At 35.8% G+C, this 17,830-nt stretch overlaps 2 protein-coding genes across 3 annotated transcripts in view; both read right to left on the bottom strand.

Moving 5' to 3' along the window:
- The window catches only part of LOC126958127 (olfactory receptor 4Q3), a 76,250-nt gene that overhangs the window by 1,460 nt on the left and 56,960 nt on the right, over positions 1 to 17,830 (bottom strand). The window lies entirely within an intron of this gene.
- LOC126958128 (olfactory receptor 4M1) lies at positions 221 to 1,488 on the bottom strand. The gene has a single exon (XM_050796246.1). The coding sequence runs from the start codon at positions 1,160 to 1,162 to the stop codon at positions 221 to 223; it is 942 nt and encodes a 313-aa protein (XP_050652203.1). The 5' UTR covers positions 1,163 to 1,488.

Genomic DNA, 17,830 nt, shown 5'->3' with positions numbered 1-17,830 from the left:
ATAATGATCTGCCAGGAATTTCAGGGTGGGTGTGAGTAAATTTATGTTCATCTTAATTCCTCTATTTTTTCAATATAAAGAGGAATTAATAGAGAAAAATTATAGTAAAATTTAAAGAACACAAATGAAAGGAGGAAGTGAATGCAGCATTATTACTGCAAATACTTCCTGCTTTAGGACAACGATCCTCAGGAGGACTATAAAATGTATAATTTATCTTTCACTTCTCTTTACACAAGATATATTTGGTGACCAACTTCCTCATGGCTACCTTTACTTCCTTGTTTCTCAGTGTGTAAATAATGGGATTAAGTAAAGGGAATATTACAGTATGAAACACAGATATCACTTTATCTAGGGAAAAAGAGTCAAATGGGCGAGCATAAATGTAGATGGATGGCCCAAACATTAGCACCACAATGGTAATGTGGGAATAGCAGGTGGACATGGCCCTGTTGGTATTCTCACCTGAGCCTGAATGTTTCTTGAGCATGGCTAGAAGGAAGGCATAGGACATTAACAGAGCAATGAAACACACCACAGAGATCAGACCACTGCTACAGATCATCACTAACTCCTCTGGGAAGGTGTTGGCACAGGCGATCCGGACAACCTGTGTGATGTCACAGAAGTAACTGTCTAACTCATTGGGCCCACAGAAAGGAAGTCGAACAATGAGAGCCACCTGTATTATAGAATGAATGAAGCCCCCCATCCAGGAAAGAGCCACCAGGATACAGCAGAGACGTCGATTCATGATGGTAGCATAGTGGAGGGGTCGGCAGATAGCAGCATAGCGGTCAAAGGCCATCACTGTGAGCAAGAACATCTCCGAAGCCCCAACAAAGTGTAAGAAGAACAGCTGTGCAATGCATCCACCAAAGGAAATTATCTTCCTCTCCACAAAGAAGTCTATGAGCATTTTAGGGGCTGTAATGGAAGAGTACCAAATATCAAGGAAGGCCAGATTAGCCAACAGGAAATACATAGGAGAAGTCAGATGAGGGTCAAGCCTGATGGTGCAAATGATAAGGATATTTCCCGGTAGGATGAACAAATAGAAGGATAGAAATATAACAAATAGGACTAGTTGGACCTCCCGAGTCTGGGATAGGCCAGTGAGAACAAATTCTGTCACCTTGGTGTAATTTGCAGTTTCCATTTCTTCAACTTACTTTTTTCATAATATAGCTATGAAAATTAAAGAAACTATAATTAGTCCACATAGTATTTAACTAGAGTTATATCACCGCTTTCAAAATTGTCATATGTTCCCTGTCATTAACAGATTACATGAGGATACATTTGGTTTCCCATTTTATATTTGATAAACCAAGAGGGAGAGAGTATATGATGAACTTATAAATTGGAAACATTAAAACTATATGAAGTGTGGCATGTATTTGAAATTCAAATCTCAGCTTGTTAATGTTAACAATCTTACTTTTTGTGAAATTCGGCAATGCACTACTTCTTCCCCCAAACATCTGCGTTAGTAAGAAATATGTGAAGCTACTTCTGAGTGTAGCCAAATTTTAGACTGGCAATCAGAGATGTGGCCTCTTTTTTCTAGATCTTTTTTTATTGTGAAATCTTGCCAACCTGTACACTTAGGCTTGCATTCTAATAGTACACATATAGATCTAGCAGTATTTTAGTTGTAATACAGAAAAGAGGTCCCAAGGCTTCATGAGTAGTGAATGGACATATTTTTCCATAACCGAAACCTGTACAGCTCGATCCTTGGTAACAGGCAACCAGCCACAATCTACAGCTATGCAAAGCCCTATATAAAAATTCTTCTAGCTGTGACCAGATTTATCAATACTGGATACTACACTGACTATAAAATTTTCTCAACATTGCAGGAATGTAAGTGGGTGTAGTGATCTGAGAAATGGGTATGCTTGCTACCCAATTTGATACTGAGCTGATCTGCTCTGCTGTTTCAAGGTGACAATGGGAATAATATTATTTTTAAAATTTTGCTTACTGCCCTGTATTGAACCTGACACCACTAAGTAGAACAAAACTTGTTAAATAAAAATGAAATAACAATTCACATTACCAAACATGCTTTTCTTTAAGTAAGGTTACAAACTGCCCCACCAAAGTAAGTTTTGTTGTAACCAACAGCCAATATAAGAGAGTTGTTTCTTTTCTGCTTTTCTGCTGATGTGATATTTTTTGGTATTGCCTCTCTTATTAGTTTTTTTTGCTTTGTTTTATTGGTTTTTTTTTTTTTTTTTTTTTTTTTTTTTTGAGATGGAGTCTCACTCTGTGGCCCAGGCTGGAGTGCAATGGCGTAATCTTGGCTCACTACAAGCTCCGCCTCCCAGGTTCACGCCATTCTCCTGCCTCAGCCTCCCGAGTAGCTGGGACCACAGGTGCCCACTACCACACCCAGCTAATTTTTTGTATTTTTAGTAGAGATGGTGTTTCACTGTGTTAGCCAGGATGGTCTCTATCTCCTGACCTCGTGATCCACCTGCCTCGGCCTCCCAAAGTGCTGGGATTACAGGCATGAGCCACTACACCCAGCCTAACCTCTCTTATTACTTAAAAAGTTAAACATAAAAAAGAATATTTAAAAAGTTAAGGTTCTGTAATACCAAACAATGTGGCTGTGTCCAAACACTTATTGGCACTATGTATACTACTGAGTAAAGAAATTAAGTGTGCCATTTTCAGAACCTACTGACTCAATTTGTACATAATTTTAACACAGATAAATGACCTTCAGTATCTTATAGAAGCATTGCATTTTGAAGAAGGGATGGCTTACTACAAGCAGACACAAAGAAAAAAAGACCAGTGTTTTCCAGGAATCTGGTAGCAAGAGGAAGAAAGGTAAAAATATTCAGAAAGTGAGTAGTGTGGGACTATTTAGAAAAGGGATCAATTTCCCCATGTCCATAAATTGCCCAGAGTGGACCTCACTGAGTTAATTAAGCATATTTAGTAAGATAGAAACATTTTAAATTTGACTTAGGAAGATTTTAATCAAAAGAAAGATAATAAGTTTATCCAGGATGACATATTTCCTGAGATTCCACAAAACAATGATTTTACTGTACTTACCTGGAGGAGGCAGCTCATAGCCCCCATAACTAATAACACAACAGGTATAGCTTATAATTATATACTTGTTGTGTTATTAGTTATGAGGGTTATGAGCTAGTTATATACTAACTCATTTACATTCACTGATAAGTCAACTATGAGGTTCCAACAATCAAATAAATTTCTACCAAAGGCATCTGAAATAATACAATTACTCAGCTCATTTACATATTTTGCTATTATGCTATGTAGTTTTTGACCAGATGGAAGTGATTATTTGTTCTTAAGTAAATAATTACCCCTTTATTATTGAAAGGAGATGAATATTTTAAAGCAGTAAATACCATTACAAGACCATATGCTTTTTTTTATTATTATGGGGACATGATACAGTGATTCTGAGTGTCGTCATACAAATCACCCCTTCCTCCTCTGCTCTGCTCCGTACCCATTCCACCAAAACACAAGTAGAAAATGGCACTGATCTAGAAAGAATTGAGGTGGATGAGTGTTGATGTCTTGAAAAGACAAACATACATCAGGTATTATGGAATAGAAAGGGTGATTTTACCAGAAAAAGTGTCAAAGATTTTCTTTTGTACCTCAGTGTTCAAGATATGACATAAAATTAGAAACCAATGATGTATACTTTGCATTAAGAACCAAAATCAACCACATTTATTCCTTAGGACAAAAATACAAAGGATTCATCCCTCCACACTCCTTGATGAATGTCTCTCTCCTCTACCCTTCACAAGTGTGAAGTGGAAAAGAAATATTTTGCTGGAGCATCTCAATCCGATAGTCAGGCAGCCAGTCAAACCCTCTACTCCCAAAGCTAGTAATGCTCAGCCACTACTCATAACACACACACACACACACACACACACACACACACACACCACTACACCATTTCACTTCCTCAAGGAAGAACAAACACCTAGTTTCCCTACATTAACATAACCATGACCTAAAATACCATAAAAGACGCAACAATTCTTATTCTGTCCAGCACTTGTCATTTAACGCATGTCAAAACAAAGCTATCTACATGTGATAGTAAAAAGTATATTCCTAAATATAGAGCCTCTGTGTCACTTCTATAAACTATTCATTTGTTTATTCCACAAACATTTAGAGAGGATCTACTATATGCTACCTGCTGAGATACAACAATGAACAAGGAAGATTCAATATCTGCCTCATCAAACTTCCATTCTGAAAATATAGACAGACAATAAATAAGTAAACAAATAAAAATAAAATATAAATAAGTAAAATAAAATAATTGCTACTAGTGCTAAAAGACAAGCAGGAAATAAAAAAGGGGTGACAGTAGAGTAAATGACGATGGTGTGTGTGATGGAGTATTTTAGAAAAGGTTCTGAGTTGGTGACCTTTTGCTAGCTTTGAAAGTTTGAAGAAAAGCATTTTAAGAAGAGAGAATAGTAATTGAAAAGGCCTTGTGGCATGAAAGAGTTTCTAAGAACTGTAGAAGACCCGCAACTGGTAGAAGAAGAACAGAATAAAGAGTAGTTAAAGACCAAGTAATGTAACCCACAATAATAAAATTGGATTTCCAATTTTCTTTCAATATGTTTTACAATAAAACTTGGGAGAATAGCTTAATACAATTTGCAATTTAGAAATATCACCCTGGCTGCTATGTGAATAAATTGGAGTAAGACAACATTGCAGGAAAAAAATACATGGCTTAAACTAACAATACAGCAATAACTATTTGGAGAAAGGAATAATTTGTTTAGAAAATATTTAGGAGATGCAACAGGCAGGATTTATCAGTGGATCATATGTTGCTATTGTCATACTACCAAAGGCAGCTGGAATTTAAACTCCACAATGGCAATTTAAAAATATTGTCTATCTTCTGTGTCTAAAATGAGTCTCATCTAGCACACTCCAGGTCCTTAATAAAATTGGGCTAAATAAACTATACATACTTGGGTATGCACGGCAACACCCCAAGAAAGGCTGGGAATTGTGCCAAGAAAACCCAAAGCAAGCAATTATGTTTGTGGGAAATTCTTGGGGGAGATAAGCCACTCATGAAGACTGACTTAGGGCATTTTTTTCCAAGGTTGCCATTTAGGAGGGGATGTCTATTCCAAATTAGTGCTTATTCTTAGAGCAGTGGTTGCATAAGTTGCTTAAGAAGATTTACTTCATCTTACATCCACCCACCTACTCCTCCTAAGCTTCTGCTCCTCTTTTAACAACATCTAGAAAATTCCCATTCTTAATCTGCAGGGACATAGTACCTAGAGGATGACTATGAAAATACCAGGGAGTACAGGCGCATTCCCTGTAGGTGAGTAAACTGTGAAATCTCCTCAAGAGAACCAATGCTTTGGGGGAAAACAAGAATCTGGGTGATGCTGAGGTCATGAAATCTTCCTCTATGACAGTTTCTTCGTAGCAACAGAAGGGATTTTAACTAGAATTTTAAGAAATGCTCTACCTCTAAAATCCTATGATTCCATTAAAGTAAAAGTAGGTTGAGAGTAAAATTATTTTACTAGGTAAATAAGAAAGGTAAATTAAGAATGATTTGGGTAGCAATAGGGAGAAACAGTGATGTAATCACCATTGTGGGTATATACAACACTTAGAAATAATGTGAATTAATTTTCCTATTTTTAGGATATTGAGCTCACTTATTCTGTGGGATGGCGAGGAAGGAGTATAGAGAAGCATCTTCACCATATAGATAGGCATATGGACGCCCAAGGACCTCGAATATCATAAATAAATCAGTAGCAGAAAATATCAATATGTAGTAATTACATTGATTTTCTGTATGCATTGTTGTGCACAGTAAACTAGGCAAGAAGAAACCATTAGGATCAGAGGAGGGCTGATCTCAATATTAGAATATTTTGAAGATCATTTGCTGCCTATTTCTGTCTTAATATACTTTAATATATTATTATTATATTTAATAATATACTTTAATGTTATTAACATATGTTAAAATTAATATATAGTAATATACATTAATATATTATTAAAGTATATTAAAAATATTTTTATATACAACTAATATATATTTTAATATATTCTTTTAATTTACTTTAATATATTAAAGTATATTAAAATATATTTTATATATAATATAAATTACATATAAATATATATAATTATATATTTACATGTATTACACATTTATGTTATAATATATATTATATATATTTGCTGCTTATTTCTCTTTTAATATACTTAGATATGGGGTGTTAGTGGTGTCAACTGAAGAATGATGAGGTTCATAAATTTGGAAAGGAGGACCTTTATTTCTCTTAGAGTTGCAGCCTGCAGGGTGGCTATTATGACAGGCTGGGAAATATAGCCTCTGGCCAGGAGCCAGAAACAAATATTTCGAGGGAATGTCAAAAGGAGTATGTACTGAGTGAGATGGCCAAATATATAGGCTCAATAAGCTACAGGAGGAGTCATGAATATTTATGAAAGGAGAACCATGTACATGCACAATTGTGCTTCATGCCACTTCATGAGTAACACAAAGTTGGTCTCTTGTCAGGAAGGAATGCTGGTTAATTGTTGTGTTAAAACCACAAAAAAGAGGGACAGCTTCAGTGGTTGGTTGATATCAGCAGTGGAGTCTTTCAAAAGAGCAGGTTTGTATTTAGCACTTAGGTAGGAAAGTCTAATGGCAGGTCAGTGAGGGCGGGGATGTAAGAAGGCACGTCTGACTGCCCATCTTGTCATGGCTGAAAACTCAGCTTTTAAGGTTATTCTAGTGTCCCCTTGGCCAAGAGAGGGTCCATTCAGTAGCTTGGGGAGCTAAGGGTTTCATTTTTATTTCTCAGTGCCTTCGTTCTAACCATAGCTGAACCACTTACTAGCTGTGTAAACCTGGGCAACTCACTTACCTCTCTCTGCCTCAATGTGCCTGATTAGTGCAATGGAAATAATGACAGTACCTACTTCATAGGTATTGTAGTGATTAATGCATATAATGCTCCCCGTATTTTTCCCAGACCCACAGTCCTGTTACATTGTTGATGTATCACTATTTTTAAATCCTTCAGCTATTCTCAGAAGGCTGTTTTCTAAAATGCCTGAAATTTTGAATGAATTTTGTATACATAAGTTCCACAGTAATGCCCTATTTCTATGGCTCCCATAATAGTACTCTGTTTACACCTCCATAAAAATTTTAACTCATTACATTGTAATTTTTCAGTTTGTATTTTGCAAAATATAACAGAAACTCTGAGCTTCTTGAGGTCATGAAGTATGTCTTATTTACATATCTAGTGCCTAAGGTAGTTCCTAGCACGCTATGGTCTTCAATACGTGTTTGTTAAATGGATGGATGGATGGATGGATGGATGGATGGATGGATGGATGGATGGATGGATGGGATGATTATATGGATTTTTATTGAATAAATAAATCATTAGACTTTGAAAAAAATTAAATACCACAACATCTAATTGTTTTTATTAATTCATTTAGTCTTTCCCTACTCTGCTACATAATTCCTAATTTTGCTTTATAGAATCCTTTTATTTAAAATACATATTTCACCCACATTTATTTCAAGTAAGAGTCTCGTTGCTTTTAAGTTTCTTTTTTGCTTTTCTATTTATTTTCAAAGTTTTTACTACTACTAACACTAATCCGTTTGAAATGAAACATTTGAAGCCTCACCTTTCCCATCCCCTTCACAGAGATCATCCTGAAGAACTATAATAAGAAGTAACTGGTTTTTCTGACTTTCTTTCAGGAGTAAAGGGATTCAAAATTTTGGAAGTTTATTTTAATAATTTGTCACTCTCTGAAGACCCATAAATCAAAACAGCCTTCTCTGAGCTTGTTTACAAATGGTTCATCCTATGAGTATAAAATGACCAAGCTGTCTCCTCAATGCCCTGTTCAACCCTGACTTTAAAATGCTTTAATTATTGAGATCAAGGCACAGAAGAAACAATTTGTCCATCCACTGCACAGCTAAGACCCACAGTTCCCTAAGACATTTCCTTACATGCTGCTTTCTGTTTCTTACTACTGATCTCTGCGCATTTTACATAGTTATTCCCATAATTATATCTATCCTACTGTCTCAAAAATAGGATGGTTTATGTAAACTTTATAACAACATTCCACCTACCAATTACTGTGACAGTCTTGGTGCATTCAGGAACTATGGGGAGGAGGTAGAAGAAGCGTCTTCCACCATCCACTGTGGAGGACTTTATCCTCTATATGTTGGTATGTATCAGTTTCTGCCCTGATGTAACAGTAGACTAACTAGCAGCATGGGGTGTAACTACAAAATATCAATCCTCTGGAGGCCAGGGGAAGCCAGGTAGGAACATAAGCCCTGAGGGAATAATTTAAAAGTTGATCTGTGCTTCATCCAAAGAGCATAGAAACACAACTTTTAAGTTTCACAGAAGAAAAATGGCGAATCCTTACAGGATTAGGGGTGGAAAATGCTACGATGTACAATATGTGTTCTCTAGAGTATGATGTGCATTTTCAATTCTATTGTCCCAGAGGACACAATAAGTTGTGTTGGAACAGCTAGTTAACCAGATTTTTTAAAAGATTTATATTTTATAACTTATACTTAACATAAATTGCAAAGGAGTAATTTTTTAATTACTATAAATATAGACTATTTAAATTATTTTGGAATGAATAAAAACTTCTAAGTATATCCTGCCCCTATGAAGGAAAAACAATAGGAAAAGAGTTATAGCATATTTGATAATGAAATTTAAAACTTATCAATGGCAGACACAAATATAGGGGAAAATGTTAGAAATTAAAACAATTTAAAATTATTAGAAAATAAAGACAAGTTTAACAGGAAAATAATAAATAGAAAAAAGTAAATTTAAATAACTCCAATTTATAAGAAGCACTTAAAAATCAGTCCTACTATGGCAAAAATAATAATGATAATATGCAGTTTCCCAGTGGGCGAAAAACTTGAAGACATTTCTCTAAAGAAAATATACAAATGGCCAACAGGTATATGCAAATATGTTCAGCATCACTAGTCATCAAGGAAATGCATATCCAAACACCAATGAGATATTGCCTCATGCCTATTAGCATGCCTATTATCAAAAAACAAAAGAAGCGTTGGCTAGAATTTAGGGAATTGAAACTCCTGTACACTGTTAGTGGAAACAGAAAATGGTGCAGTCACTATGAAAAATAATATGTCAGTTCCTCAAAACATTAAAAACAGAGTTATTATATGATTCAGCAGTCCCACTTTTAGGAATATGTCCAAAAGAAATGAAATCAGAACCTCAAAGAGTTACCTTCACACCCATGTTTACTGCAGCATTATTCACAAAAGCCAAGATATGGAAACAGCCTAAATGTCCATAGTCAGATGAACAAAGAAAATGTGTTAGACATCAGCTAGAATGGCAGAGTAGGTGATCTCAGTCTTTATTCCTCCTACAAGGAACAACAATTGGGCAAATATCCACAAATGAAAATAACTAGAAGAGATCAGGAATCCACTTAAGAAGTTTAAACAATAGAGCAGACCAAAAAAACCACAAGAATAACCACAAAAAAAAAAAAATGGTAGAAAAAAACTGTTTCATTTTGCCTGCATCATCTCCTTCAGGCTGGCAGTGCTCAGCATGGAGAGGGCACTGCTCAGCTTGCAAGTTCCCCTTGCAGAGAAAAGGAGAGTGGGGTGAACCATCTTACACAGCCTACTGGAGCATTGCCCAAACAACCAGCTTAAGTTTCACCCATCCCAGATTGCTAGGGAGACCAACATAGCTGAGAAATCTGTAGACTGCTGGTAACAAAGAGAAATGATGAGGTCTATCAGTATCAGTCATGTGGTAGGAATCAATGCAGTCCCCAATAGCCTGATCTGAGCAGAATTCTGGTAGCCTTCTATACTGAGAACCTCAACAGTCCTCATGGATGTGACACAGGATTCTTTCAGTGACACTTTGCCAAGTGGAAATCTCCGTGGCCAGCAGAGCCTCTGCTGAGGCTTCACTGAGGCCCCCTGAACTCGTTCCACTCACTTGGCCTGGCAGGCTATGCTCCACTTATGCTTACTCACCGAGATCCCATGACACCCACCATAGCTCAGTGCTCAGCCCATGGCTGGTCTGGGTGTGCTGTGACTGACTTCCACCTTGAGTACTGGTATCTGGATGAGGGGGATGCAGCAGTGCCCAAAAACTCAAGAGATGCCAGCAACCATGGAGCCCAAAGAGATGTTACAGCTTTTGCTCTGGGAGTCAAGGTCTGAGCCCCCAGGAAGTGTTACAGTTCTTGTTCGTTCTCACTACCAGCAGCTTCAGCAAATGGGGGTGTGTCACAGCTCATTCAGTCCTACTGCCCACAGCTCAACAACTGGGGGTGTGTGGCACCCAGCAATTTTTTTTCACTCCTGTAGCTTAGTGAACAGGAGCGTGTGTTACAGCTCTTTTCACACCCACTGTTCAGCGGGTTGTGGATTCTTGTCCCACAACCAAGAGGAATGAAGCATGCAGACACCACAGAGTGAGCAAGGCTGATGAGGTTTTTATTGAGTGGCAGAAAAACTCGTAACAACAAGGGAGTAGCCAAAGTGGGTAGCCCTCTGTGTGAGAGTGGGGCTGAAAGCAGAGAGCCATCTGTGAGGCCGAGTCTGGGGTTTTTGTGGGCTCAGAATGGAGGAATCTGTGCTGTCCATGGGCAGGCCTGGAAAAAACACCATTCGATTCAGTAAAAGGCATTGAGGAAGTTCTCAGTTCGGTTGTGGACTCCACCTGCAACTGGCAGCTCGGTTTTCAGGCTTCAGGTTGTCTTTGGCTTGAAGGTTGGGATTCACCATGGACTCATCCCTGTCTGCCTAGAATCTGTCTGTCTCCTGCCTTTATCAGCTGCACATACTACACTGCTTTCACTACCAGGGAACCCACAATGATAATTGCACAAACTACAGTACTTAACTCCACAGAGGACTCCAGCAGGTTTAGTCACTGACAAAATCAACATCCAAAGATCACAAAGAAGCAGGAAAACATGACATCGCCAAAGGAACAAAATTAATTTCTAGTCACCAACCCCAAAGAATTGGAGATCTATAAATTGCCTGGAAAAAATCAAAATAATTACCTAAGGAATCTTGGGGAACTACAAGAGAACACAAATAAATAGTTTAATGAAATCAGGAAGACAATCCAAGAACAAAATGAGAAGCTCAATAAAGAGACAGAAAATATTTTTAAAGAACCAAACAGAAATGTTGGAGCTGAAAAATACAACAGCTAAACTAAAAAAAAAAAAATGTAATAGAGGCTTGAACATCAGACTAAATGAAGCAGAATAAAAAAATAAGTGAACTCAAGACAGAGTATTTTAAATCATCCAGTAAGTGGAGGTAAAATTTTAAAAAATGAATAAAACCTACAAAAGCCATGGAATACCATCAAGAGAGCTAACATTAGAATTATAGTAGGTTCAGAAGAAAAATAGAGAGAGCATTAGATAGCAAGCTTATTTAAGGGAATAATCATGGGAAACTTAGCAAGTATCAGGAAAGAAATGATCATCCAGTTGCACGAAGCCTAAAGTTCTCCAGTCAATTCAACCAAAAAAAAAAAAAAAAAAAAAGAATCCACAAACATACATTATCATCAAACTGGCAAAAATTAAAAACAAAGAGAGAAGCTTGTAAACAGCAAGAGAAAAGAAGCATGTCATATACAAAAGGACCTAAATAAAGCTATCAGTGGATTTATCAGCAAGAACCTTGAGGATCAGGAGAGAATGAAATAATATATTCAAAGTGATGGAAGAAAAATAAAACTGCCATCCGGCAATATTTTTCCAGCAAAGCTGTCCTTCAGAAATGAAGAAGATAAATACTTCTTTAGGAAAAAAAAATAAAAGTTGAGTGAATCTTCACTATTGCCTGCCTTACAAGAAATTCTAAAGGGGGATTTTTAAGATTAAATAAAAGGCAGATAATTAGTAACTTTAAATATAAAACTAACTGGGAAAGTATATATATGGTTAAATTTAGAATATTCAAATACTATAATGGTGGTGGTGTAAATCACACCATCATTATAAAGTTATAAGGTGACAGTATGAAAAATGACTATAGCTATAACAAATTCTTAAGACACATAAAAAATGTAAACTGTAACATCAAAAGCAAAATGTAAGAGAAGGGAAGTAAAAGTACAGAGCTTCTTTAGCAATCAAAGTTAAGATGTTATCATCTTTAAATGAATGGTAAAACAAGAAGAATACTTATGTAAGCCTCATGGCAACCACATATTAAAAACCTATAGTAAATACACAAAAGATAAACAGAAAGGAATCAAAGCACACCACTGGAAAAAAAAGGATCAAATCAAAAAGGAAAACAACAAAGGAGTAATAAAGGAATAAAGGATCTACAAAACAACCAGAAAACAATAAATTGACAATAGTAAATCTTTACTTACCAACTATAAATAAACAAATTTTGCCAATCAAAAGACAAAGAGTGGCTGAATTGATTTATAAAAATAAGATCCAACTAAATGCTGCCTACAAGAAACTCACTTCACCTTTAATAACACACATAGACTAAAAGGAAAGGGACAAAAAACAAAAATATTCCATGAATATGAAAACCAAAAAGGAGCAGTAGCAGTTACATGTATATCAGACAAAATAGACTTTAAACACTGTCACAAGAGACAAAGAAGGTCATTAGATATTGATAAGAAAGTCAGTTCCTCAAAATAATATAACAGTTATAAATACAAATACATCCAACCTCAGAGCACCTAAATATATAAATCAAATACTAACAAATCTAAAGCAAGAGATAACCAGCAAGGCAACAATAATGGAGAGCTTTAATATCCTATTTTCAACAATGGATAAATCATCCAGAAAGAATGTTATTAAGAAAACACTGTCTTGAACAACTTCAGCCTAAATGAATCTAACAGACATTCACAGAATATTCAATCCAACAGCAGAACACACATTCTTCTCAAGCTCACATAGAATATTCTCCAGGACAGATTGTATGTTAAGCCACAAACAAGTCTTAACAAATTTCAGAAGACTAAAATCATATCAAATATATTTTCTGACCATAGTGGTATGAGACTAAAATCAATAATAAGAGGAAAACTGGAAAATTCATGTACATATAGAAATTAAACAACCATCAATGGGCCAAATGGACATGACATACAAAAAGGTTTGGGATGCAGCAAAAGTAGTTTTAAGGGAGAAATGTATAGTAATAAATGTTTACAAAAATAAAAGAGGAAAGTCCTCAAATTAACAACCAAACATTACAGCTCAATGAACTAAAAAAAGAACAAAGCCAAAGTTAGTAGAAAAAAAGGAAATAACAAAGATTAGAAAAGAAATCAATGAAATTGAGACTAGAGAAACAGTAGAAAAGATCATGAAACTAAGATTGATTTTTGGAAATATAAATAAAATCAATAATACTTGATCTACACTGAGAAAAAATAAAATAGGAGATTTAAATAAATAAAAGCCAAAATGAAAAAGGAGACATTACAACTAATGCTACAAAAAATATAAAGAATCATAAGATAATGCTATGAACCATTACTAGTCAAAAGATTGGATAACCTAAAAGAAATGGATAAATTCCTAGACACATACAGCCTACAAGACTGAATCATGAAGAAATAGAAAATCTTAACAGTAATGAGTAAGGAGATTGAATCAATAATAAAATCTCCTATCAAAGAAAATCCTAGGACCTGATGGCTTCATAATTGAATTCCACCAAATATTTTGAAAAGAACTAATACCAATCCTTCTAAAATCCTTCAAAAAAATTGAAGAGGAGGGGATATTTTAAACTCATTTTACAATGCCATCATTGCCCTCATACCAAAGCCAGATAAGGACACCAACAAGAAAAATAAATTATAGGCCAATATCCCTTATTAACAAAGGTCCAAAAATCCTCAACAAACTACTGGCAAACCAAATATACCAGGACATTAAAAAGATATTGCATCATGACAAAGTAGGATTTATTCCTGGGATGTAAGAATTATCCAACATACACAATCAACAAATGTGCTACACCACATTAACAGAATAAGAAATAAAAACCATGAGATCATCTAAACAAATGCAGAAAAAGCATTTGACAAAATTCAACATTCTTTCACAATACAAAATTTTCAACAAATAAATTATAGGAATGTACCTCAACACAATAAAGCCTGTATATCACAAGCCTATGATAAACATTAAACTCAATGATGAAAAATTGAAATGTTTATCTCTAAGATCAAGAACAAGACCACTCTCCCTACTTCCATTCAACATAGTACTGGGAGTCATAACCAAAGTAATTAGGAAAAGAAAGAAAATGCATCCAAATAAAAAAGTTAGTGTCTCTGTTAGATGACATGATCCTGTGTAGAAAGAATCCTGAAGACTCTACTAAAAAACAGTTAGAACTAATAAGCAAATTCAGAAATTTTGCAGACTAACAAAATCAACAGAAAAATTCAGTTGCATTTCTTTACACTAATAATGATCTATAGAAAAAATCAAGAAAAAGTTACGAGCACATCAAAAACAATAAAATACTTAGGAATAAATTTAACTAAAGAGGTAGAATATCTGTACACTGAAAAGTATAAAACATTAATGAAATAAATTGTGGAAGACACAAATAAGTGAAACATATCCCATATTCATGAACTGAAAGAATTAGTATTGTTAAAAAATCCATACTACTCAAAATGATCTGTAGATTCAATGCAATCCCTATCAAAATGGAATGAACATTTTTCACAGCAATAGAAAAAATAATTGATATTCATATGCAACCACAAAAGAGCATGAAAAGCTAAAGCAATCTTGAGTGTAACTACAAAGCTAAAGGTATTAAACGTCCTGATTTCAACTCCATTACAAAACTGTAATAATCAAAACAGATGTTGCTGGCATAAAAACACACAGACCAATAAAACAGAATAGAAAGCGTGGAAATAAACTCACATACATACAGTCAACTAATTATTTCAACAAAGGCACCAAGAATATACAATGTAAATGACAGACTTCTATAAATGATGTTGGGAAATTTGATATCCATATGCAAAGAATCCATGCCTCTCTTATTCCAATCACAAAAGTTAATTCAAAGTGGATTGTAGACTTAACATAGGACCTGGCCCCATAAACTCCTAGGAGGAAGCATGGGGAAAATTTCCTGGACATTGGTCTCATCTTTATTTGTTCGATGAAAGGGAAATCTACAGAATGGGAGAAAATATTTGTATACTATACATCCAATAAGGAGTTAATACCAAAAATATATAAAGAACTTATACAACCAAATAGCAAATAAACAAGCTTCTAAATAGGCAAAAGATATTTTAAAAATGATTTCATAAAATGGGCAAAGGATCTGAATAGACATTTTTCCCAAGAAGATACACAAATGGCCAACAGGTATATGGAAAAAAATGCTCAAAATCAGAAATAATCAAGGCAAATCAAAACCTCACTGAGATATCACCTACCACCTGTTAGATTGCCTTTTATCAAAAAATCCAGTGATAACATGTGTTGGCAAGGATGTAACGGAAACCTGATATGGTTTGGCTGTGTCCCCACCCAAATCCCATCTTGAATTGTAGTTACCGTAGTCCTCACATGTCATGGGAGAGACCCACCGAAAGGTAATTGAATCATGGGGGCAGTTTTCTCGTGCTATTCTTCTGATGGTGAGTAAGTTCTCACAAGATCTGATGACTTTATATGGGGCTTTATCCTTCACTCAGTTCTCAATCTTCTCTCTCTTGCCACCACGTGAAGAAAGACATGTTTGCTTCCTCTTCCACCATGACTGTGACTGTAAGTTTCCTGAGGCCTTCCCAGCCATGCTGAAATGTAGGTCAATTAAACCTCTTTCCTTTATAAATTTCCCAGTCTCAGATATGTCTTTATCAGCACTGTGAGAACAGACTAATACAAAGCCCTTGTAAACTTTTGGTGGAGATATAAATTAGTACAACCATTATTGAAGGCAGTATGTAGGCTCCTCAAAAAAAATAATAATAAACCTCCCATATGATACAGCAATCCCACTTCTGGGTGTGTATGCAAAAGAAATAAAACCACTATCTTAAATACATATCTGCACTCTCAAATTCTCTGCAGTATTATAACACTAGCCAAGATATAAAAACAACTTAAGTGTTCATCTACAGATGCATAGATTTTTTAAATGTGGTACAAATACACATAATGGATTATTCAGCCTTAAAAAGAAGGAAATCCTGCCATTTGCTACAACATGGATAAACCTGGAGGACATTATGCTAAGTGCAATAAGCCAGACGCATAACGACAAATACTACTATATGATATCGCATATAGGTGGAATCTTTAAAAAAATCAAACTCATAGCAATGAAGAGTAGAGTGGTGGTTAGCAGGGGCTAGGAAATGCCAGGAAAAAGAAGATGTTGGTCAAAGGGTACACACCTTCAGCTGCAAGATGAGTAAGTACTGGAGACCCAGTGTACAGTAGCTTCAAATTTGCTAAGAAAGTAGATCTCCGCCGAGCACGGTGGTTCACACATGTAATCCCAGCACTTTGGGAGGCCGAGGCGGGTGGATCACAAGGTCAGGAAATCAAGACCATCCTGGCTAACATGGTGAAACCCCGTCTCTACTAAAAATACAAAAAAAAAATTAGCTGGGCATGGTGGTGGGCGCCTGTAGTCCCAGCTACTCGGGAGGCTGAGGCAGGAGAATGATGTGAACCCGGGAGGCGGAGCTTGCAGTGAGCCGAGATGGTGCCACTGCCCTCCAGCCTGGGCGACAGAGCGAGACTCCGTCTCAAAAAAAAAAAAAAAAAGTAGATTTCAAGTGTTAACACACATATATACACACATTATACACAAATGATAATCATGTAACATGATGAATATGTTAATTAATTTGGTTGTGGTAATCATTTCATAAGTATGCATATGCCCTAAATACATGCAAATTTTATTTGTAAATCATACCTCAATTAAGCCTGAAAAAATTGTAGTATATATATGCAATGGATATTATTCAGCCTTTAAAAAGCAAGATACAGAAGGACAACTACTGCATGATCTCACTTATATGTGGAATCTAAAATACTCAAACTGGAGGTGGAATGGTGGTTGCCATGGGGTGGAAAGGAAAGGGAGAAATGAGGAAATATTGATTAAAGTTTACAAAGTCTCAGTTATGCAAAATGAATTTCATTGTTTCTTTTAATGGAGAGTTAATGCACAACATGGTGTCTGTATTACAATGCAATACTGTATTGGACAACTGAAATGTACTAAGGGAGTAGATCTTAAGGGTTCACACCATACACACAAAAAGGTAACCCTGTGAGGTAAGGGATGTGTTAACTATCTTAAATGTGATCATCACTTCACAGTGTATACATATTTCAAAACATCAAGTTGCACACTTAAATATGTACAATTCTTATTTGTCAATTATACTTCAATAAAACTGGGAAAGGGGTATGAAGGAGAATAAGCTAGACCATGTGGCCACATGCTGGTTGACCTCCCACTAAAGGTCATTCCTCCTTTCAAATGGCTATCATAAATCTCTCTTCTGGGGGTTTCTGTATTTCCTCCCTCTCTCAGTCCCTTCAGGCACAATGGTTTAAACAGCTCCATCGCATCTTACCTCTGATTATAGCACTGGCCTGTGTGGTACTCTATGCCTATAAA

This window comes from Macaca thibetana, chromosome 7 (assembly GCF_024542745.1).
Source record: "Macaca thibetana thibetana isolate TM-01 chromosome 7, ASM2454274v1, whole genome shotgun sequence".
Taxonomy (NCBI): domain Eukaryota; kingdom Metazoa; phylum Chordata; class Mammalia; order Primates; family Cercopithecidae; genus Macaca; species Macaca thibetana.
The sequence above is the reverse complement of the archived record's forward strand: the minus strand, read 5'-3'. Positions and strand labels throughout refer to the sequence as shown.